Source organism: Callospermophilus lateralis, chromosome 8 (genome assembly GCF_048772815.1).
Source record: "Callospermophilus lateralis isolate mCalLat2 chromosome 8, mCalLat2.hap1, whole genome shotgun sequence".
Taxonomy (NCBI): Eukaryota; Metazoa; Chordata; class Mammalia; order Rodentia; family Sciuridae; genus Callospermophilus; species Callospermophilus lateralis.
Window position 1 is genome coordinate 14,971,009 of NC_135312.1, and position 24,802 is coordinate 14,995,810.

The window sequence follows — 24,802 nt, forward strand, 5'->3', positions numbered from 1 at the left end:
GCATATAATCAGGATACATGGACATAGCATAATATGATAGATTTTTTTGTTTTCCAACACTTCCCCTTGTTCTCTCCTCATCGCCCTTTCTCTGCTCTACTGGTCTCCCTTGAATTTTCCAGAGATCCTATTTTTTTTTAACTCCCTTTCTTGTTTTTTCTCTAGCTTCCACATAGGAGAGAAAATCTTTGACTATCTGAGTCTGGTATTTTTTTTTTCTTTTTAACTTAGCATGATGTTCTCCAGTTCCATCCATTTACCAGCAAATGACATAATTTCATTCTTCTTTATGGCTGAATAAAACATCATTGGGTATATATGCCACATTTTCTTTATCCATATTTTCTTTATCATGGTCTATTGATGAGCACCGATTTGGGGTCCATAACTTAGCTATTGTGAATTTTGCTGTTATGAACATTGGTATGCAAGTATCACTATAGTATGCTGATTTTGTTGTTTAGGATTAATACCAAGAGTGGGATCATAGGTTGGCTCTGTTCCTATGCTTCAGAGGAATCTCAAATTGGACCATAAATATTTTTTCAGGAAAGGCAGTTTATGGATTTCTATGTTGGACATTTTTTTTTTTTTTTTTGTCTTCAATAGTTCTGTCTTCTGCCAGTTTTCAACAAGGCAGGAAAATACAGATTGGACAGGATCAGTTGCTGTCTCCTGCAACACTTAATGTTTTTAACCTGGGCCTAGCTTTCTAAATTTTCCTTCTAATAGCAGCTACAAAAGCAGCCCTAAGATTTCCCAATTGTTCCAAAGGACCATTGAAGAAAATCTCTATCTGCATAGTTGTGCCTTACATGTAGTAACTTAATGTAGGCCATGCATAAGGAAACTAGAGAAGCTACCCAGGTGTTATTCTTTGCATTTGGATGTTATTATCCAAATCCCCTCACTTATTTTTTTTTCAACTGAGATAAATTTCTATCTTTTAATTTATTTCTAAATTTTCTTTCCCTCTTTAAATCGTGGCACAATTTCTCACTGGTCTTGAAGAAGACTATCATCCATTTTCACTGTTCTGGTCATTGGATTTTTATATTTTTGATTCATTTTCCTTGGTGTCATTTTGATTCCATTACTGTTGGGGGGGAAACCCTTACCTACTATTCCTATACCTTTTTTTGTAAAGAAATCTCATTTCCTTCATATTTTTATTATAATATTTTTTCTGGTTGATAGGTCATATACCACGACATCCATACATTAGATTTCCTACATCCTTACGTATTTTCCTTCTCTTTTCACCATGTACTTATTTTGTCTCATTAACAATGGGTGTTTTTTTAGGTTTGGCATGGTCTTTAAGAAAACAGATATTTGTTGGAGAACAAATTTCATGGTATAATTATGAGACCTCTCCTATCAGTCCTCCTCTCAGTCTCTGTCAGCCCACGATAGAAGAAAAAGAACCAAGTAACAAAGGACTAAAGCATTCATCCCTCGACTTTTATGAGGTTTCCCACAATTTATATGCATCTTTGTTTTCTTTTAAATCTCTACAGATTCAATATGTGAAACTCAGTATTTAAAACTACTCTTTGGGGATGCTTTTAGAAGTCACACCTATTCATCTCAATCATATCAGTGCCTCATGTGTGGGCAAATGATGGACATACAAAAATCATAGCTGGATTCAATTTAGTTGAATATCACATTTAAAATCTAGCAAAGCTACTGGCACATGAAAGAGCACGGTGTAGGTTGTGGATTAATGAAATAACATTGAATTGAATGTCCTGAATTGGTGTCATCTGCTTATTTGTGTCCCCTACGCCCCCCCGTCTGATCCTATTTTTGACCTCAAGATATACATTTGTTTATGCTTTTCTTTACCTTTTCTTAAATTCCTTTCCAATTTTTCCCTAACAACATAGAAGTGTCCCTTTTGTTCTTATATTTTTTTTAAATTGCTTTTTTCTCTATTTCTTTTATCTTCCTAAAAAAATCTACATTCTATACAAATGAAATTTTATGTTGCACTACGTAGCTGTAACCCTGGAATCACAAATGGACTGTCTCTTTATACTGCCTGGCACCCAGCTTTATTCATTCCCTTGATTTTTCTTCATATTTGGTAATATATCCCACCTCTTTGACATCTTAAAAGGGGAACAGAATTTTCCTCTTTCTAGACATACCTCTTATATTGTTATTTTCTTCCTTCAGACAGAAATCATGTACTGCTGCCAGACATATTAATTATTTAGAATTTGATTTCACTTTTTTTTCTTCATATATTATGACATCATTTATCTTTTCCAAAAGACCATCTTTCTGATTTTTTAAACTAATGTATGTTTATTGTAGAGGGTATAAAAATACAGAAAAGTCATATAGATTCAAATTCACATCACCTCTAGATGGTAAAGAACGTTTTCCCTCTGTATGTATGCATATTCATTGAGAAAAATTAATATAACACTGTATCATAATATTTTGTTGTTATTGGCTTTTATCTTTTTTTAATATACGATGGACTATCACTGAGCTGCCTCACAGAGAAGTACCTAGTGCCTACTGAACTCTGTGATTTTTAAGCAGGATCCCATTATGTTGGCAAGGCTAGTCTCATACTTCCAATCCTCCTGCCTCAGCCTCGTGAGTAGCTAGGATTACAGCTGTGCACCACAGTGCCTGGCTATTACTTTGTTTTCGTAATTTTACCTAAAATATCATAAACACTTTAATATCCCTAAATGTCCTTTAAATTTGATTTTTTTTAAATCATAGTAAACTGTGTATTTCACAGATCCCTATTTGAAAATTTGAGACATTTTATCTGTGTTTAATTTTTCAATGTTACAAATTATGAATGACTAACATTTTTGTATATATTGTGTTATCTCTGTTTACTTGCTTACATTGAACTCCTTTGACTTGAACTACTAAATTAAAATTTATGTAAGTGTCCTTATGGGTCTTGATGTGTATAGCCAAAATGTCTCCTCAAAATATAATTTCATTCTTCTTGTACACATACTTCTGACACCCCAACTTGGGGTGGAGACAAAATAGATAGGCATTACTGCAGACCTGTTGTCAAATCGTAGGCATGATGCACCAACAGTTTACATTCCATTAATTTGTTCTTGAAATCCTCTCATTTCACTTTTTTTTGTTTGTTTGTTTGTTTTGTTTTGTTACTTTACTCCTTGATTTGTTTCTCGGATAATTTGTCACCATTTCACTGGTCAGTGCAGTGTAAGAACCCCTCTGTGTGCTGAAGCCTTGTTAGGGGACCAGGGATATGGAGGTGGTTGTCATGTTCTCTCCCTTAATGGCTACACTTAGTGTCTGATCAGAAGCAGGTACCTTAACAATGCATTCTGGATCATATTTCTTTGGGGAATAAATATTTCAAAAATTTTCCTAAATCTATATTCATGGTTACTTTCTCCACAAATCTTTCATTTCTCTACCATGCAATTTATATGCTTAAAAATAAAAGCCCTTCTTTTTTATGGGTTTCTTCTTACTCTTTACCAATATCATGAGTCTCAAACATCCCATTAATGGGCAATGGATTTTACATGCAGTGTTTTTCTTTATTTCATATACTTTTTATCTTTATTTTACATACCATATCTTATTACATTGAATCATGTATGTGTGTGTCATGTAGAAACACATGACAATTTAATGGCAAATATTTCTGTAGAAGGGCAATTAAATTATGAATTTTATTAATTTGGGTTAATCTTTGTTTATGTTTTCCAAATTTTGTACAGTAGTCATACCTATGCTCTGTAATCTGGTAAAAAAATATTTCAAATCACTATTTTATTCAACTGTAACTTTTTGACATATTGAGTGCCTGCTATCCTCCCTTATACTCGAATTAGTATGCTTTAGAGGTACTTGTGATGTTTATTTAGTGTCTGATTTTTTCATCTAAACCATTTTTTTTCAGTGTTCTCTATGGAAATAAAATCACAGAACTCCCCAAAAGTTTATTTGAAGGACTATTTTCCTTACAGCTACTGTAAGTATTTGATTGTTTTAGATCTAATGAACCAAATATTACAATTTGATAGTTTACCCTCTATTTTCACGGAGACTTCAGAAAGATTTGACCCACAATGCTATAGCTTAATGACATAGAAAACAATCTCGTACCTCTAACACTGATGATGGTTGTTTACTGGAAAACACAGCTCTTTGAAATGGTCCCCAAACATTTCTCTCTACAAGGTCATAAATGTATGCATCCTGGCACTTCTCTTATGTAATGTTTATATAAACCCTCTGCTTGTGAAACATCTATTTTGATATAACCAGTAGTAGAAAAAAGGAGATATATTAATAGTCTTGTCAACCTTTGTCCAAAGAATCTACAGGAGCAAGAGGGCTAAAATAACTTCTCCAAATACCAGGATGTTTTGCAGTGAGTCATAACATAGCAGTAGTCTTCAAACTAATCTATACTGAATTGTGTGAAAATCCTCAATAGTATTCTTAAATACCACATTTCTTTTTTTTAAGAGAGAGAATTTTTTAATATTTATTTTTTTAGTTTTCTGTGGACACAACATCTTTATTTTATTTTTATGTGGTGCTGAGGATCGAACCCAGTGCCCTGTGTATGCCAGGTGAGCAAACTACCGCTTGAGCCACATCCCCAGCCCAAATACCACATTTTGTACTTGATAACTGCTATCCATTTGTCAAAATTAAAGAATTCACTATATGTATTTATAAGAACCAGATTTGACCCCATGTACTGTCTGACCATATGAAAAGTAAAATAAGAAAAAAATTATGAAAAGAGTGTTGGGTCATCAAATTCTGTTGGAAACATTATAGAGTAACTCACTTGCAGTAGACTCTTACCTGGAGATTTTTCATACAAATATAAGAAGATGTAAATTTTTTTCTCACCTGGTTCATAGTCAGTCTCCCTTAAAACTCTTAAGTTTAGAATTTATTTTCTCTCTGGTGAGTGTCATTTGTTGGCATTAATTTAGTAAACATTATTTCTAATTGTATAGTCTTGCTAAATGTAGATCTTATTCCTAATTTGATAAGCATATGTACATAATTATATGCCTTAGACTTTTCTCATCATTCTGCAGAGTTGTATATCACAACAGTCTCTCTCTCTCTCTCTCTCTCTCTCTCTCTCTCTCTCTCTCTCTCTCTTTCTCTCTCTCTCTGTGAGTGTGTGTGTGTCTCTATCTCTCTCTCACACACAGAGAGCCAATGTCACTTAGACCATATTTAATCTTAACTTTTTAGTTTAATTAATAAACTATGTTTACTAACTATGTTTAATAGTTAAGTTTCTTCACCCCCAATTCTCACCTTCTCACCTTCTTTCTCTTACAGTAAATCAGTGAGTAATGATAAATACTGATCTTGTGACCTGACGACTTTGTTTGGGTTTTTATTTTCTTTTTGAAACATTAATTTTTTTGCAGTAAATTTATCAAGTATTGTTTCAGATTTTATAGAATAATTATATTCCAACTATAAATATTTTACACACTTGTATAATATGATGTTGAAGCCAAATATCATCTACTAGTTACCTCTCTGTTATTCTGCGTTTTTTTTGGAGTGTTTACTGTTACTGCTTTCAACTGCTTTTATTATCATTGCCCTATATGCCTCCCACTCTTAAAGTGCTACCTTCTTTTTCTTTCCAAACACACTTACTGGTAGATAATGTAACAAATATGTTAATAAAACATGGGTGTTTCTATAGAACCTGACTTGTAAAGTCACCTTTACAATGTGGCATCTCTAGATTAAAACATATTCTCTTAAGTCGGACAGTATCAAAAAAAGATGGCATGATTGTCTCTTTGCAAGTAACTGAGAACTTGGTGAAGTTGAGTGTTTTAGCTTTCAACAGATGAGATTTTAGGGAGAAGAGGCAGGTAAATGAAAGAAAATTGTTATTCAATATTATTTTCCTATTCCTTGGGCCATATTGATTTAAAAATGAGTACAAATTGCCCATAAGAACATCTTCTTTCAGCTTCTCCATGGTCCCCACTATTTTCTTGTCTTTAAAGTTTTTAACTCTGTAATTCAGTTAGCTTGTGAATTGAGGAATATTTTCACCAATATATTATGGACTGGAGTGGAGAGTTATGGAGTTCATCAAAACCTACCTCAAACCTTCCCTCCAGGGTTGTTAGCAAAGTACTAAATGTATCTCAGGGAAGTCCAAAACCAGCTACTGATGGGGGATCAAAGAGCAAACAGGATCACTGTGAGTCATAAACTTATATGTTCATGGAGTACCTAATAAAGCAACCAAGTAAAGTGTAAATACCCTAAATTAACTTAAGAAAACATTTTGTTGTTGTTGTTGCCAAAGAAAAAAACATTTTCAGTATGTTAGATAAGGAGACATACCTAAACCTTACACTATATGTTTCTTAAATATTTGTTTGAAATTTTATAAAAGCATTAAAAATATAATAACAGAAACATAATATTAAAAAGTCTGCTGCTCAAAGAGAGCCAGACTTTCTTTTGGTAAGTAAGTGGGTCAAAACAAAACAGGTAATGATTCTATCAGCACTGAGTAGTGTTCCTAGGAAGGAAACCTGAGGGAGGAATACTTTAGTTCAGTGGAAGTTATGTTCTGGAAAAGGTTACAGTTGTATTCCTAAAAGTGAGACCCAGTCACCTACAACCTGTAAGAATAATGCCTGCTGAAGTATGATCTGTATATCACAGTTCCACAGAACATTGATACTATATGTGGGAGAAAGGAGTATGTAGATTGTTTTACTAAATGAATATTAACAATGCAGGACTAGAGCCTTAGATGCTATAATGTAACATGTCACTCTCGTGAAGGGTAAAGTGTTCATGCAACCAATATTTATTGAGCACCTAATATTTATTTGGCATGTCAAGGAATAAATAGAAAAGATCCATATCCCAGGAGAAAGCGTCTTGCAAATGACACCCAGAAATAACTTTATACATAAATAAATTACATATAACAGAAGGAAATACATACTTAGAGAAATGGAAAATGTAGATTGAATAAAGGGAATAGAGATGAAAGGGTTGGAAAGGGGAAAGATAGACAGTATATATGAAAGAGAGTGATTGGGATAGGTTGGAAGAAGGCAGATTTGAGGAGACTCTAGGGGGAGAAGGATATAGGGGAAGAACAATCCAAACATCAGAGAGTCTAGTGTGCTTGCAAAAAAAAAAAAAAAAAAAAAAAAACCCGAAAAGAAACCAGTGTAACTGGACTGGAACATCCCAGAGGAGAGAATTGGGAAGTTGCACAATACCCAATAGTGGGCTGCAGATGCTAGTGACATTTGAAGGTTTAGTGAGGACTTAGAATTTTACTCTGAACCAACAGGAAGATGTTTCATGGTTCCAAGAGAAGAGAGACATGATCTAAGCTGTTTGAAAATGACCACTATATTAGCTGCTATTCTGAAATCAGACTGAACTATTTCATAGAGCAGCTCAGGGTTAATAATGTTTTAGCATATATTTATGGTGTCCTTGACACCTTTCTGTATCTGTTGTTCTCTTTCTACATCATCCTTAGTTTTCCTTAATAAGTTTTGTTGAATGCATGCATAAGTATTCATGCATATGTGAATTTTGCTGTCTCTACTAGACTACACATCTCTAGCCTGTGATATCTAAACTTTTATTAAAGTTAAAATGTTAGTTTTGAGGTTAAAAGTAATGACTGGGTTTTCTCAAGGACAATCTCTTGCAGGTGAGTTAGTGAGATGCTACACTTTAATTCTGCAACTATTTGATCAAACAGATTATTGAATGCCAACAAGATAAACTGCCTTCGGGTAGATGCTTTTCAGGATCTCCACAACTTGAACCTTCTCTCCTTGTATGACAACAAGCTTCAGACCATCGCCAAGGGGACCTTCTCACCTCTCCGGGCCATTCAAACTATGTATGTAGATATGATTTGCATCAAATTTGATGACTGTTGTTTTCACTCTCAATATGAGAGTGGAGTCCAATGGAAGTCATGTGTGAAAAACTCTTCTGTGTTCCTGAAAGGCATTTGGCCCAGAACCCCTTTATTTGTGACTGCCATCTCAAGTGGCTGGCGGATTATCTCCATACCAACCCGATTGAGACCAGTGGTGCCCGCTGTACCAGCCCCCGCCGCCTGGCAAACAAAAGGATTGGACAGATCAAAAGCAAGAAATTTCGTTGTTCAGGTAATTTCTTGACATTTCCAAAATGTGACCAAAAACAGTGGTTATGTGAGAACTACTGAAAGAAGTCACCCTTTGGCTGGCTCCCAAACATTGTAGATTCATATTTCATTTAATTTGCCCAAGAAGATAAAGAACAAGAGAATTGTAGACACAACTCATAGAGTACAAATTCACTTTTTATATAACATTTTAAATACTATATCTAGAGGAAGAAATGGGCTATCGGCCAAGTTCAAATGATGCCTGGATATTTCATACTGTGTACTTGGGATTCAAACATAACAAGGGCCTTTTATCTAACTCGAAATGCCTTTAAAATATGTTAAGTGTTGTGTTTGTTGTACTGTTCTCTATTGACCAATTTCAAGTAATCAATCATGTTTTCATTTCTTCAGAAAATGAACTGAGATTTGGTGACATGATGTGCTGAGGCTCAGAAGCAGGGGCAAAAACCCTCCTGATCCCTCGCCTCTCACTCTATCACACTTGCTCATTTTGCATTTCCTTATTTTGAATAGAATTGTGAAGAGAGATTATTTTTTTTTTCCAAAAGGCTATTTTAACCTTTTGGGAATATTACATTTTTATCTACCAAAAGCTAAATATAAATGTATTGAATTGCTATTAAATGGAGTGATTGCTTCATTGAAAGGCACTATTTCCTTTAATCTCATTTTATTTATATTCTGATGATAGAACGAATTCTCTATGTTTTCAGTAGTATGCTGCTTAACTGTTCCAGGTGTATTCACATTCGGCAGTTAATTAATACTAAATGCTAATATCAAAATGAGGCTGGTTATTGTCTGTAATTACAGATGCACTTATTATTCACTGTGCATTACTGTACTCTGGCCTCTGCTGTGAATATGCATTTTTATTTAGTAATCTATAGTAACTTGAATCCATTCTTAATCTAATATAACTCGTATCTCTGCTTGCTGACATTCAGGTGCATCTTCTATTTTTTTTTCTCTTTTTTTTATTTAGCTAAAGAACAGTATTTCATTCCAGGTAGGTTTTGCTCGGTGGTAGGACTAACCGCAGACACCCTTTCCTCACTTTATAAAATATCTTCTAAAACTTTGATATGCATGCTTTTGAAACTACAGTGAATACTCTTTAGGTAGATTGACTTATGCATAGATCACTTGTAGCTGTTTCCTGAAAACCTGACCTTTGCATGCAGCTTCTAATGTTAAACATATTTATTATTAAACTCCCACCTTTTTTTCTCTCCCTTTCACTTTGGCACATTATCTACAATTTCTCACAGTAGCTTAAATGTTTGAACCTATGGCTTTCTACTTAAATCATTTTTTCTCCTTACATTGTATACCTGATCTTTCAGCCTGTTTTTAAAATATAGCTTACTGAGCTAATTTTAAAGACAGAGGCCTTCTGTTGTCAAAGAGCTATTTCTACATGAAATCAGTTAGAGACATGCAGTATTGCATTTTCAAAAGAAGTCTTACTTTAAAAAAAAACTTTTTATGTAAAAAAGAATAATTCTTTTCCTACTTTTGCTTCACTTTTTATATGAAAATAGCAGCCTCATGCTGATTTATATGACTCATTCCTTATTAGTTTGTGACTACAATCTTGCAAATCTGGAGTTACAATGTAACTCCATAAAAGATTACTGATATCCATTATGAAAACATTAGAAGTTCATGGGCACTGAATGCCTTGAATAATTTAGGTAGATGGATAAAGTGCTTCTAAGAAAAGTAATTGCAATGTGTTATCACTTCAATCTTAACATTCCCAAGACTGATGATTCTAGAGCTAGCTCTTTAGACTATGTTTCTTTACTTATTTTTTTCCTTGCCTGCCAATTGTGTAAAATGCCTCTTGACTTGTTTGTTTTAAAGTATTATTTTTTAAAATATATATTAAGCATTGATTGGCTACTTTCACCGTATTCTGGGTATATTCTAGACTATAATATGTCTGGAGAGCTATAAATAAAAAAATATGCTTGCAGAGTCAGTGCTCAAAACCATATTTACTTTCTTAAGAGGAGTTCTGGGTTAGATCTGTATGTTAAAGAAATATAGTTTTGCTATTATTGAATTATAATTTATATAATTTCATGCATTTAATATATTAAGTTATATTACTAAATTCGAATGCCTAAATAATATTTTACACATTATATTTGTCTGTATCGCAGTAAAATGTTGAAATGAATGGTTGATTGATCTTCACTGGCAAAAACATTATTATTTTGATCTAATTATTAAGTGGAAAGTCATCTGATAGCTATTACTTAAATTAAAAAAAAAGCCACACTTTAAATCCCAGACCACCTATAGGATAATACTTGAATATGATTTAAATCCAAAAATTACAGCAGTTAATTTAATTGCTACTGAATTATTCAAATTCTATTTTAGTATATTTTATTAAAAACTTAGAAGTTAATATTTCCATTTCACCAAGTGGAAACAAAGTCAGACTGTTTTCATAATTCTGATACAGTTTTTCCTCTTACTGGCAGAAAAAAATCAAGTAAGGTTTTAGAAAACATATTTTATATATGATACCACATCTTAAACTTTCACTTTCTGATAATTAAGTTTATATTAATTAAAATAAGAATTATAGATGCCAGGACTCAAAAGGATTCTTTACACTTTTTTTTCTAAAATCTTAATTAGAATTTGAGTCTACTTAACAAATGACCATAAAGCAAATATTATCGCCATGGCTACAGATTATTTGAAGTACATTCAGTCAGTCTGTCAGTTAGACTCTGTTACCAGTATATGCTTATTTCACTTTGGACTTAAGACAAAGGCACAATAAAATAGATCCTCAATAAATACTATGGCATTCATTTCCAGAGGTAATATAACTATCATATTGGCATTGCACACTTGCAGTGAGATTCTGATTCCATTTCTGCTAAGTGAACATTATTTACAAGTTGGAAAGGTCATTCAAAAGCATGTTAGCTACAACCTAAATATTAATCCAAATGTTCTAATGATAGTCCTTGAGGATCTCTGTGATTAATTTCTCATTCACTTTTATATGCTTACTTGCCTGCTGCCATTCTATATAGCATCCTCCATATCACAGTGATAACTCAAAACAACGTCTCTCACAGAGAGTTCATCCTTTAAAGGAATCGACAAGAACTTAATTTGTACTGTGCATCCTTTATGCCATTGCTTTTTCTGTAAAGTCATCATGCTTCAAAAAATATATATTATTACTTTTACAAAGCATGACAAATCCCATCACATCATGGTATTCCCCTATAGTTGCTATGGTAAAGAAAGGACACAGAGAGTATAGTTGGATGTATATATGTCTGTTAACCTTAATTGGGATTACTCTGTCTTTCTTTCCTTCTTGGTGATCTTTACTTTTACAGGAATTCACCATTGGGGCTGTAAGTAAAAGTGTCTGATCTGAAACATAATGTCCTCCCTTTTCAATCCTGGTGTATCTTCTTCTAGTCTCGGTCTTTTGCGCCTATTTTTTTTTTTTTTTCCAAGAAGAAACCACAGATCTTTTGAGCTTCTCTGTTGTCCTTGTAGCTCACGTTCAACTTCTTCCTGGACCTTATTCCCGAAAGCTGTGGTTTCCATTCTGCAGTTCTGAGGAACGGTGGAGGCATCTTTCAGTATAGCCCCTTCTTTGTGTTTCCAGGAAAGCTTCGGTAGTAATACTCTTACTATGGTCATAAACATTCTGCGGGAAGAATGCATGTCATGTAAACAGTATTACAACTTCTAGAACGCCTGTAGCTTTTCTCCTGCTCCCTTCATCTTTCCTCCTGGTCTTACCTGTGGCCTAGTGGTTGGTGTAGTGATAATGTAGCGAGATTTTCTGTTGTGCTTGATCTAACCATGTGGTTGCGAGGTATGAGTAAAACATGGTTCCGTCAAGCACCATGGAACGTCACGCAGCTTTCTACAGCATGACAAGCTGCTGAGGCTCAAGTCAGGATTTACTTGTCTCTTTTTATAAACTCATCAAAAAAGAAAAAAAAAGAAAGAAAAAAAGAGGGCTTTTTAGGCTTTTCTGAAGATTATGTGAGAGGGAGAGAATAATACAAGTCCACAGAAATTTAAAGACCTGAGTATATCCATTTGCCTTGAAAGCCCTAATTTACAATGACATACAGGAGTATGTTTATTACCAGATACATTTTTAATTCTTGAAGCAGGAAAAAAAAAAAACTTTTTTTTTTTTTTTTTAACAATTAATAGCCATTGTGTGATTAGCTGTGAAATAGGCTAGAATGGCTCAGTGGATCAGCAGAAAGTACAGCTGTGAAAAGCTCAACTTTATTAATGTTTTCCTGTCATGTGAATCTGGTCACTCTTTTTTTCCAGAAAATTCCAAGCCTTTCTTTTAACCCTCTCCTGACATCCATTGACCAAAATTCCCTAAGTTGTCTCCCTGCTGCATAATCTATAGTTATCTTACTTTTTTCTTCCTACAAATGAATCAATGTTCTAACCTTTGCACTCAGTGTTTCTTTCTTTGGCTTGAATCCTCAATAGGTACGGAAGACTATCGATCAAAATTAAGCGGAGACTGCTTTGCAGACTTGGCTTGCCCTGAAAAGTGCCGCTGTGAAGGGACCACAGTAGATTGCTCCAATCAAAAACTCACCAAAATCCCGGACCACATTCCCCAGTACACTGCAGAGCTGTAAGTTCATCCTCCCAAAAATCCTGGTTGGGAGGGAGGGACTAAAAGCATCAGAGCAAGAAAAAAACATTAATACCTTTATTTTATTTATTTATTTTTATGGGGTGCTGAGGATGGAACCCTGTGCTTCACACATGCTAGGCAATGGCTCTACCACTGAGCCACAACCCCAGCCAGAGCATAGCAATTTTTGTCTTGACATTTTTAATCTCAATAAATACATTAATTTTAGTGGATACACATTACATTGATCTACCTCTTCTTGGCAGAAGCTTAGTTCATCTTTCTAGCTAAAAAACACAGTTAAAAATTAACTTCTCTCCCAGAATTCACTGAGCAATTAATACTACTACTACTAATAATAATAGTGATTATTTGATTCATATTTGTTATTATAAACCCATTTCTAAGAACTTAGTACATTCTTGACATCCACAAGCCTTATAGCAACTAAATAAAGTAGATTAAGAGTCTCCATCCCAGATCTCAGTTAATTGTGAATCAAATCAGGGAGTCTTTTTATATCTATTTTTCTACTTTATTGACTCACAGATGCAAGGATTCAGTGATTGGCAAGTATTAAAGCACAAAAGATAGTATTTTCTGGAAAATGGAGGACAGAAAATAGAAAGTTGAGAAGGCAGAGTGTAAGCAGATTTTGTTTTACAAGTCTAACTTAAGACCTAGCAAGTACAGGGAATCAAATTGGTGTGTGGAATCATTTGCAGATCCTGTACCCATGTATGATTTATCTTACAGACTTTATTTATAAAAGTAATACCTTTAGTGTTAGTGTTCTAAACATTAAAAAAAAAAAAAAAAAACAAGAACACTAGTGAAATCTCATCATCTTCTGAACATCTTAGCAACATGGACGTCCGGCACCATCTGGTATCTGTCACTGACTGCTTTGCAGAGTTGGTTGTCTCTGTGTGTGTGTATTCCTACTGTCTTCAACAAGATTATAGCTCCTGGCTGACAGGGATTGTGTGTGTTATAGTTTATCTCCCACTGTGCCTATACACATGCCTGTTACTTAATGAATTTTAAGCAATTTGAATAATTAAAAATAAAGTAATGCCTTTCAAAGAGTTGACAGAAACAAACTCCTTTGTGATTATCATGATATTTTTAGCACTTGTTTGTTCATGACAATATTTAATACCTCCAAGACTTTGAGAAACGTATAAGGACTATGCAGCAAAAGCCCTGAACTCTATTTCATTAGTCACATAGGGATTATACTTACTTCCAAGAGCAGTATACACAATAGGTATTTTGTCAATCAAGAATTGTAGTAGAAACTAGCCTATAATGTAGGTTTTAGCAAAAGTTTCTCTGTGCATTTTAAAAACTGGTAATTTTAAAAATTATGCACATAAATTTATTACTAGGAAGAAAACACTTGCAAACCATGCATCTGATGAGGGATTTATATCCAGAATATATGAAGAACTCTTAAAATTGAGCAATTAAAAAAATTACATTATCTAATTAAAATATGATCACAATTTCCTGCATGGATCTTTCTCTAAGGAAGTTATGTGAGTGGCCAATAAACACATGAGAAAATGTTCCACTAAATAAGTCATCAGAGAAATGTCAATTAAAACCTCAGTGAGATACCAATTCACACTCATTGAAATGCTTATAAAACAAATAATAAAAAGGATAATAGTAGGTCAGGGAAATTGAATCCGCATGCCCCTTTGGAAAACAGTTTATCTGACCCTCAAAATGTTTAATATATTTACCATCTGATCCAACAATTTTATCCTACATATTCAAAAGAATTGAAAAGATATTCATTTAAAACTTTTATGTCAGGCTTCATATTAGCATTTTTCATGATAGCCGAAAAGTGGAATATCACTGATGTCCAACAACTGATAAATACATAAATGCAGTATGTCTGTTTTAGTTGGTTTTTACTATGATGTGACTTAAAGGCCTGACAAGAACAATTTTAGAAGAGGAAATGTTTGTTTGAGGGCTCACAGTTTCAGAGGTTTCAGACCATAATCACTTGCTGGCTCCATTCCTGAGGGCTCCACATGATGGAGAATATCATGACAGAAGAGTGTGGCAGAGAGAAGCAGCTCACATGATGGTCAGTGATCAGGAAGCAGAGAGAGATCGATTTGCCATATACGAAATACCCCAAAGGCATGCCCTCAATGACCCACCTCCTCCAGCCACACCTTACCTTCAGTTACCACTCTGTTAAGGAGGGGATTAATTTACTGATTAGGTTAAGGCTCTCTTAACCCAATAATTTCTCCTCTAAACCTTCATGTATTGTCTCACAAATGAGCTTTTGGTGGATACCACACATACAAACCATAACAACGTCCATGCAATTATTCAGTCATAAAAATTATGAAGTACTGATAATACATACTACAATATGAATGAAGGTGTAATACATCATACGAAGTAAAAGAAGGTAAACACAAGAGGCCATATTTTGTATGAGTTCATTGATATGAAATGTCCAAAATAAGAAAATCAATGGAAATAGGAAGTTATTTTTTGCCAAAACTAGGGGTTGGCAGTGTTAGGGTGGATAAGATTTGGAGGGACTGGTAATGATTATGATGTTTCTTTATGGGTTGGTGAAAATATTCTGGAATTAGATGACAGAGATGGTTGATCAAACTTGTGAATACACTAAAAACCACTGAACTGTGCACTTAGGAAAGGGTGAACTTTATGGGATGTAAATTGTATTACAATAAAGCTGCAAATTAAAAAAATATGGAGAAAGTGATTAGGAAAAAATGTCAAAAAATACAAAGGGAAGGGACAATCATGGAAAACAAGTTAAAAGTTTGTTCTAGAGATTACTGAGAGGTGGTTTTGATTATTGGTTTTTCTTACTTTGCACTCCTTAACATGCTTATTCAATAATTAAAATTCAAGTGAAATTTGGAAAAGAATAATAGTACTTTTCACAAATCCTCTGTATTATTTCTACTATATTTTATTTTAAAGTGATCATTAAATACTGTTTTTATTCAGTATAACTAATATTTAATCCCTTGCTAAGTGTTGGTAATGAAACCTTCCTGTCTTTTTTCCCTAGCCGTCTCAATAATAATGAATTCACAGTATTGGAAGCCACAGGAATCTTTAAGAAACTTCCTCAGTTACGTAAAATGTAAGTCATTTGTTGGTTATGATAAATTTCTCAGGTGTTTCCTTGTGTTCTCCCTTTCCTTTGAAGTTTTATCTGCATTTCTTTCAAAATTGGAAAATATAAAAAATCCAGGCGGATTTCCATATGTGAATTTAGGGTAATCTCTGTGAGGAATCTTGCCATGTGTTCAAACAATGCCAACCAAAGCCTTAGCATCTTACTGGAACACAGACAGCTGGTCTGTTATGTGGCCACAGCAGGAATCCAGAAATCTAAGCACATTAAAATGGGTTCAGTGATATTTTGTAACTTCCTTTACTGTTCCCCAAACCATGCTGTGACTTCTCTTTCTGCACATTCATGTCAACTCTTTGACTTTTTGCTTCATTAAACTTTCATTAGAAGATAGTGGAAATTAACGATTGGCAAACTGGTTTCATAGCTCATCTGTTACATGTCCGCGGCTCATATTTTAAAGTAAGTTGATAAACTCAGCAATTTCCACACATTGTGTATCCTACAATCCTGGGAAGGAGTGAGGAAAGGGAGGGAGGGACAGGTCAGAGGCTGAACAGGTAAGGACAAGAAAGTAACCTCCACAGGAGATGAGACCTCTGCAGGAGAAGAGAAGTGTTCTTCCAAGACATCCTTGTAGTCACAGTGTCCCTGGCCCATTCTCCCTGAGATTGCGAGTGCAGAGCTGACCAAGCCTCCTGCCCTGCACTTCACCTACATGTTGTGCTGCCTCTCAAATGTTCTGTTATTTTTTAATTGCCCTCTTTCTGACTGATATTAAATATACTTCTAGTTTACCTATAAGATGACTTCAGGCAGCAAGTATTTATAAAACAACTACTATGAGCAATGTTCTGGGAGAAATAAAAAGCTACCAAAAATTTATTTTGTTTCGATGGGGTGGGGGTGGCCACTCCTATTCTTGGAGTGAGCAGTGAGAAAGAAAAAGAGGCTATAGAAAGATGTTCCCTGAACTGGATGTGCTTGTTCTCTGAGCAAGCAGTGTAGTATCTGATTTCAAAAATAAACTGACAGTGATTTTTTGTTTCCACAAATTATTGCATGTGAAGTTTAACTGGGAATATATCCATATCCAAGTACATTTCTGATACAAGGTAAATGCTAATAAGGTTTTAGTCTATCTTCCTTCTCTCTATTCAGTTGCTCTCTTTTAGCCAGTAATTCACAAAATAATTTGAATCAGAGATTTTCTATGAAAAATTCCTTACGGAGCCTTGCAAAGGACATAGAGATTATATAACCCATGACCTAGTCTCAAGAATTTTGTACTCTGGAGGATTTGGGGGGATCATTTTGACATGAATCAGGCTGATATTTTTTGCCATAGACATTCTGTCTTGGTGTTACTGTCCCTTTGGCTTCATGCATAAGGTAAGGGGTGGGTTTTCAGCACTCTGGAAGTACTTGGACATTGTGGAAGGCTTTGTTCAGTAGAAAAAAAAAATGGTCAAGCATGTGTCCTCTTTGTTAGAAAAAAATCATTTACTCTTGGTTTACACATTTTTTTTTTAGCAACTTTAGCAACAATAAAATCACAGATATTGAGGAGGGAGCATTCGAAGGAGCATCTGGGGTAAATGAAATACTCCTCACCAGTAACCGTTTGGAGAGTGTTCGGCATAAGATGTTCAAGGGATTGGAAAGTCTCAAAACTTTGTAAGTAGTCTGATTCACCTTGTAGTTCTACTACCAGTGGATTGAAATCCATTGTTTGTCCTAATCCTGGGATGGTAGAAGATGCCTACCCTCCCCCATCCACCCAGTCTCTGTTTCATCTCTCTCTCTTTCTCTCATACTCCCCCTCTCTTACACACACACACACACACACACACACACACACACAAACACACATCTTCTGTTAAGGCAGACATTGCCCCTTATTCCAATATTCCTATCCTTAATATGCTGCAGGCATGTTGTCAGGGAAAGCCTTCGTCTCCTTGTTGAATCGTGTGTCTTTGTTTCAGTGCCTCTGCATATCTGGCTTACCTGTTCTGATTCAAAATAATCATTCTCTTTCCTTGTCTTCAAATACCTTATATTCCCTCTTAGTCCAGTGACTTGAAATTTCAGTTCCCACTAACCCTTGCAACCATAGAATTGTGACAGCCTATCTGGAGACTACATGTGTTTGCCCCTGCAAGTTTTTAGTGAAAGAAACACTGGCTGGTACTGGATCTATTACCATCTGGTGGCAAAGAAAAGGCACTGAGAGTTGTGTCTGTTTGCTCAAGGGCAAAGAATTTGAGAGAAAGCAATCCTTTGTGTTTCCAAAGGTTGTTGGTCAGGGAGGACGGAAAGTGGGTTGAATAGTAAGTATAGTACTTTTATGTTATTTGAATTTTCTACAGTGCATATCTATTTTCATTGTCTTTCAAGTTATGTTGGACCAAAGTGGTGGCCTGAAAACTGGAAGAGAAACAAACCAAACTAAAACCTTTGGAGGGAATGAAGGCAACTATTTGTAACAAGAAGCATTGGTGATTGTAGTGAAGAGAGGCCCAAACTTCACTGTCTCCCTTAATCCCTGAGATCCTTGTAAAGCCAGGAGGGCTGGATCTGATCACCTAGGGACTCCATTGCAGCTCTTTATCAGAGGAAACGGAGAAGACTATTTCCCCAGCCAGTGGGATGTGTTTAGGAGCATCCCAAGTTCAAATGTGACCAAAAGAAAAAAAAAGATCTCTGCCCTAGAACAGATCTGTGCTTCTTGAACTTCTCAGGAATGTCCTGGAACTTAACCATCCAGCAGGACCAGCCTGTGGTCTGCAGAGCTCTCCCATTGGCTTATTTAGAGCCCATCCATAATGACATGCAAATGTGCACTCAGATAGTGAGTATTTGGAAAAGATAGTGAAGAATGTATGGAAGAAGGGTAAAGAAGATAAACCATAGGTGGTTGTGTCTAACCTTCCCTTAAACTGTTCCAGGTAGCTCAGCAGAACACAAATCCTGCAATAAGAAGCAGCCTTCTTCTCAGATAGCAGTTAAGGGACTGCCTCATTAGTGGGATCTTCTCCTTGGCAGAGGAGGGCTGTGGAGAGAGAATGGGGAGCAGGCCTTAACTCCCCCTGTTTTAGTCCACTCGGGCCACCACCACAAGATACCACACATTGGATGCCTTAAGGGGCAAAAATTTGTTTCTCACTCTTAGAGGCTTGAAGTTCTAGATCAAGGTGTTTGACAGGGTGAATTTCTGGTGAAGCCTCTTCCTTTGAGTGGAGGAGGCCATTCTTGCTTTGCCTAAATGGCCTTTCCTCTGTGCTCATGCAGAAGGAAACAGCACACATGAACGTTCTGCTGTCTCTTCCTCTGTCCTTTCAGAACAGGGCCCTACAATCGTAACCGCACTTAATATTTTACTGACCTAAAGACCCTCTCTTCTAATACAGTTGCATATGGGGCTAAGGGCTTCATAGTATGAATTGAGGGGACGAAATTCAGCCCATAACACCTCTCAAAAAATGCTTATCAAGGTATTTCTTCCGTCTAGTGACATTCACAGGACTCTCCCTGAGAGGAGCTGTCTGAATTTACCTTTTTTCTTTCATTTTACTTCTATGGCTGTGTTTGTGCTTCTTATGTTTCGGTACCTGATTCAGGCACCCACTTCCTCTTTCCTGAATCCACCTATGCTGCACAAAGTAGAGTCCTGTAGCACCAAACTTGGAATACACAACATTTTAGAGTAGGTTTATCTGCAACAATCTATTCTTGCTTGTGGGCTTTTTCAGCTTAGAGCTCTAAAGATTTGACAACACATCCTAATTTATCCTAGACTTCCCAGCTCTTTAGGACTGGTTATACATGTACCTATTTCAGCAAATCTTTGAATTCCTTGACATTTTGGGCTAAATTTGGTGCACATGTGTGCTTACGGATTTTTCCAGCAACAGAGAGTAAAATTTTTCCAACTTTTCCTTGGGTCCATGACTCTGAATAAGACTAAGACCAAGTGCTTTCTCTTATATGACAAGGAAAAGTGCTGCTGGAGATACTTTTCCGTTGTGCATTTGTTTCTTAATGTAAGACAAGGCTTTGATGAAGAAGGCATCATCCTTTATTATAATCAGTGACATAGCAGAAGGCAAAGGTGTGTAATTCTTATTTATTAGAGGTTGATCTGGAATTTTAAGGCAACTCTTGTTTGTTCATTTGGTTTTGCCTCTCTTATTTTCTGAGGTCGTCTAGTAGAGTGATTAACTTATGTTTAGAAAAATTAATGAATACATTGATTGCACAGGAATTCTGAATCTGATTTATAGCAACTATACATATTCAACCAGGATTTTTAGAAAACTTTTAAAAATATGTCTCCTTTTGAAGCCCCACAGATAAATAGTTTAGTAAAGATTTCTGAAATAAGCTAGGTCTTTAGCAGTGATGAGGAAATGACAGCAATGTTAATCCTATTAATGGAAATACCTAAAAATAAATGGTCATAGTTTTTCCAGGGTAGACCTATTTAAACTTCATTGTGGACAACTGGGTCTATTACTCTTGCCTCATTTTTAGTTTCTGAGCTTGAGACAATGAACACATATTCATAAATAAAACAGTCTGTGCAAGCATTATGTATACTCAGTCGTGTCTGGCTCCCCAGCCACTGTTTGACATTGACTCACTATCTGAGTCCCTGGATGCCCTCAGTTCCTCATCTGCAACAGCTATTGATTCTTTTCTTCCTCCTTTCTGCTCAACCTCAAATGTCGTACTACCATGAATACACAAATCACAGGGCTTCAAGGACTCGGAGAGCTGTAGGTGAATTAGGACATTATGCAATCATGCAAACATAATTATAGCATCAAAAAGAAAACATTTCAACCCTCATCATGGAATTGTAAATCCGTACAAGCTCACCTGCCTTTTGCAAATGAATTTAATCATTGATGACTCTGAAAATTTTACTCTTGCTGGTTGTTCTCAGTACATCATGATTTCTAATGGCAAGAGAACATTCAAAAAATACTAATGAATGCTACATATTTTTAAAGAGGGATTATTTTGATTCTCAATTAGGCAAAATTGATTGTCTGATGCTGTATCTCCATAACAATGTCCTCTTTTTTTCCCTCAGGATGTTGAGAAGTAATCGAATAAGCTGTGTGGGGAACGACAGTTTCATAGGACTCAGTTCTGTGCGTTTGCTTTCTTTATATGACAATCAGATTACCACAATTGCACCAGGGGCATTCGATACTCTCCATTCTTTATCTACTCTGTGAGTATGAAAATAGCATCTTTATTTATGTGTTATCAACTCAGCGTATTATATTTCTTACTTTTATTAATAGCATTTAGCGTATTATTAAACATTTCATAAAAATGTGATCAAGGACTCAGATATTTAAAAAGGACACATTTGTTCATGTTAAATTTAATTTTTGTAAACATTACATTAAATTAAAAACATATTTAATATTTTCTGTCCTTTTTTTAATAATAGGATCAATATGAAAATTAATTTCTAAACTTTAAAAATATTGCAACTTGACAACATTTGCAAATAAATGAAATTTTATATTTTTTCTCAGTGTTCTCATGTTGAAGTGTTTTCACTCATTTTTCTCACATTGAAGTATTTTCAGTATAAGTCTCATAAAAACAGAATTGATAGGCTATTGCCAACAAACTATGCTCAAAAGAATCATTCATGATGACAAGAGATGCATTAAGATGACCAGACCAACAATAAAACCTGTTCACTAGAGGACATTTACTATAATATTAGGAAAATTTTGAAGAAATTGGTTGAGTCTGTGCAAGAGTATATTTTATGTAGACAGTTTGAAAATAAAAAAAAAAATTGTAGGTCTATATACAGAACTTGGAAAGTGTCAAAAAAAAAAAAAAAAAAAAAAAAAACAACCTCCAAAGAATATATTTCAGGCCTTTGGTATATCAGTGTCTGAAAAACAGTGCTAGAAATTATGAATTATACCTGATGATTTCCTGGTCATGCTGTTCTCCAAATATGCTAACCTAACTCAATAGGAGGGGAATAAAGACAGAGGGCATGGGAAAGCAAGTTTAACATACCTCAAATCACTGAAGAAGTCATTTGAGGGAAACATCCATCCATCAATAAAGTACTTAATCCTTTTTCCACATAAAACTTGACATTTTACATGGAGTGACTAATTTGTGCATATTAAAGATGGCATGTTTATAAATAATGGGATTGTCAATAGGTTTGTGCTGAAGTGGTGAGATGCCAAAAGTATTGAGATTTGTAGAAGTAAATTCATTTTTATAACTGGCATTTAATCAACTCAGCTGTCAGTTTAGATAGGAAACCTATTCTCTGGAGCAAATAAGAGATGGGAATCTTGAGATGACAAATTAATGAAATAGCTGTTGTCAGGTTAAACTCAATAATATAAGGTAATCAGCCTTCATCTTTATATTAAATTACTGCATTATCAGTGCAGGGAAGTTTGACAGTAAGTCAGATTTCTGACAAGTTTAAATTATTTCTAAATGAGATATCTATCAGGATCCACTGCATAAACTCCAAATTGCTGCCTTCACTCTCTTTTATACATGAAAATTATTTGAAGAATTCTCTTTTCTGCAAGTGTTGTTATTGTTTAAATTTTAGACATAAATATTTAAGCAGAAATATACATAGCATATGTCGCATGGGATTGTGAGTGAAAGGGGGATGTGAAAACAAGACTAACAAGGAATTGTTCCAGCAGAAACCAGCAGGGAGATATGGCATGGGGTTTTAAGAAGACAATGAAATCCTAAATTAAACTGTACATTTTTTGCATATGGTGCTTAGAAACCTCTTGGCCAATCCTTTTAACTGTAACTGCTACCTGGCTTGGTTGGGAGAGTGGCTCAGGAAGAAAAGAATTGTAACTGGAAATCCTCGGTGTCAGAAACCATACTTCCTCAAAGAAATCCCCATCCAGGACGTGGCCATTCAAGACTTCACTTGTGATGATGGTAAGAGACTCTTGCCATCTTTGGTCCCAGGCATTCCCGTGCCCATCCATGCACGAGTGCCTGAATGTGCAGCAGACCCTGGCTCCGTGCAACATGGGATGACTGTGCATCTTTTGCTTTGCTTGTTGTTATTTTGTTTTGGCAGCAGGATACTTCTTTTCTCAGATTTGCCCTTTCACATCCGAGTTTTCTTGATGTGGGTTTCTGAGTGTTTCAGAAGATTTTCTACTTTCAACTTGTGATTGATACTATTTATATAGCTTCATTTTAACTTTTCTTTATTATCCTTGGCATCTCTTTTAGGAACTACCATTTTCAAATGAGAAAAGCAATTGACTTATAAAGTAGAAGTTCTCGTAAATCTGACAAAAGTAATAGTTTTCACTTTTAATGCTCTATCATTGCAATTGATTCTTGTAATAGCACTTAAGGTAGGGAGAGCAGATTCTATTATTATTACCACTGAACAGAGAACTAATTTGAGCTCTGTATTTCAAAGTGAGGGACCCATGCAGTTTTTCCTTATCATTTTAAGTTAAACTGCCCCTTTATGTTTCTTCACGAATGTCTATGTATAGTTTTTTCCATAACTCAGTCCATTTATATGCCCTAATTGTAAAAATAAAGTCTAAATAGCTGAACAAATATGGTTATATTAGTAATACAAATTGTAAACTATTTTCTGAACTTCTGCCCTAGGCAATCTGAACACAACGGCATATAGAATGTGTGGTGTCAGTTTGTAAATAGTTATTGCTCTATACATAAGTGATCATATGACTCCAGACTCTTGCTTTTGTCAATTGAATGGCATAAAAGCCCTTTTAGGCCTTCAGAACCACAAATCTGGCTCTTTTCCTCTGTTCATTTAGGAAATGATGACAACAGCTGTTCCCCACTCTCTCGCTGTCCTACGGAATGTACTTGCTTGGATACAGTGGTCCGATGTAGCAACAAGGGCTTGAAGGTCTTGCCCAAAGGTATTCCAAGAGATGTCACAGAGTTGTAAGTAGCACCCATCTTTCCCTTTCCCTCACAATTAATGGTTTACACACCAAAGACAACGAAGATCAAACAAGAATCTTTGGAATCCTGTTTGCAAATTATATTCTAAATATGGTTAATAATTATCATGCAAAACTGTAAACCTGTAATTGGGAATTGCTGGTTGGATGTGTTTTCCCTTTTCCACAGTAGGATTTCTCAGTGCCTTTATTATGCTGAGGTTCAGCATTAAGCTCCAAGTGAGAATGGTAAAATATTGGGTAACTCCCACATTTATTCAACCCTATGTCCCTTTATACATTAAGCATTTTACAGGAGAAATGTTGCATTGAGTACACTTTGGGAAATGCTTAAAGTTAATTTATTTACAGTGCCTAGGATATTCCATATGGTTAATTCTTCTTCACCTGTATAACCCCTGCGACAGCATCTCGCATGTAAGATAAATAATTATCTGAGAGGTACCAGTAACAGGCATAACCTTTACCCATAAAAAGAGGCATTTGATGTTTTGTTCCTAAATCAAAGACCGTTAGATCCTAAAGGATGCAAGGCCAGTTATCCCTTACATTTCCATAATCAATATATAAATACAAATTACATGTCTAATTTCCGCATACCTAGACCTTCCTACTTCAGACTTTCTGCCCATACTTGCCTGGCTGCATCCTTGCTACATATGCAGAATAGAATAAACCAGGGACTGTGCTGTTGGAATAATGAAGCCTGCCTGCTCCCTTCATTCCAATTTTTTTATCTCTAAACTAAAATTTGGTGTGCAAATGCTTGATATAAA

General features: G+C 35.2%; 1 protein-coding gene across 4 annotated transcripts in view; it reads left to right on the forward strand.

Moving 5' to 3' along the window:
• The window catches only part of Slit2 (slit guidance ligand 2), a 333,688-nt gene that overhangs the window by 249,435 nt on the left and 59,451 nt on the right, over nucleotides 1-24,802 (forward strand). For 2 of the 4 annotated variants that reach the window (XM_076864131.2, XM_076864129.2), the window contains 10 exons: nucleotides 3,929-4,000; nucleotides 7,778-7,921; nucleotides 8,032-8,195; nucleotides 9,186-9,209; nucleotides 12,719-12,869; nucleotides 15,955-16,029; nucleotides 17,557-17,700; nucleotides 21,125-21,268; nucleotides 22,835-23,001; nucleotides 23,874-24,006. In XM_076864131.2, coding sequence (XP_076720246.2) covers nucleotides 3,929-4,000; nucleotides 7,778-7,921; nucleotides 8,032-8,195; nucleotides 9,186-9,209; nucleotides 12,719-12,869; nucleotides 15,955-16,029; nucleotides 17,557-17,700; nucleotides 21,125-21,268; nucleotides 22,835-23,001; nucleotides 23,874-24,006 — 1,218 coding nt within the window. The remainder of the gene's footprint in view (nucleotides 1-3,928; nucleotides 4,001-7,777; nucleotides 7,922-8,031; nucleotides 8,196-9,185; nucleotides 9,210-12,718; nucleotides 12,870-15,954; nucleotides 16,030-17,556; nucleotides 17,701-21,124; nucleotides 21,269-22,834; nucleotides 23,002-23,873; nucleotides 24,007-24,802) is intronic. The other 2 variants (XM_076864130.2, XM_076864128.2) reach the window with 1 other exon arrangement.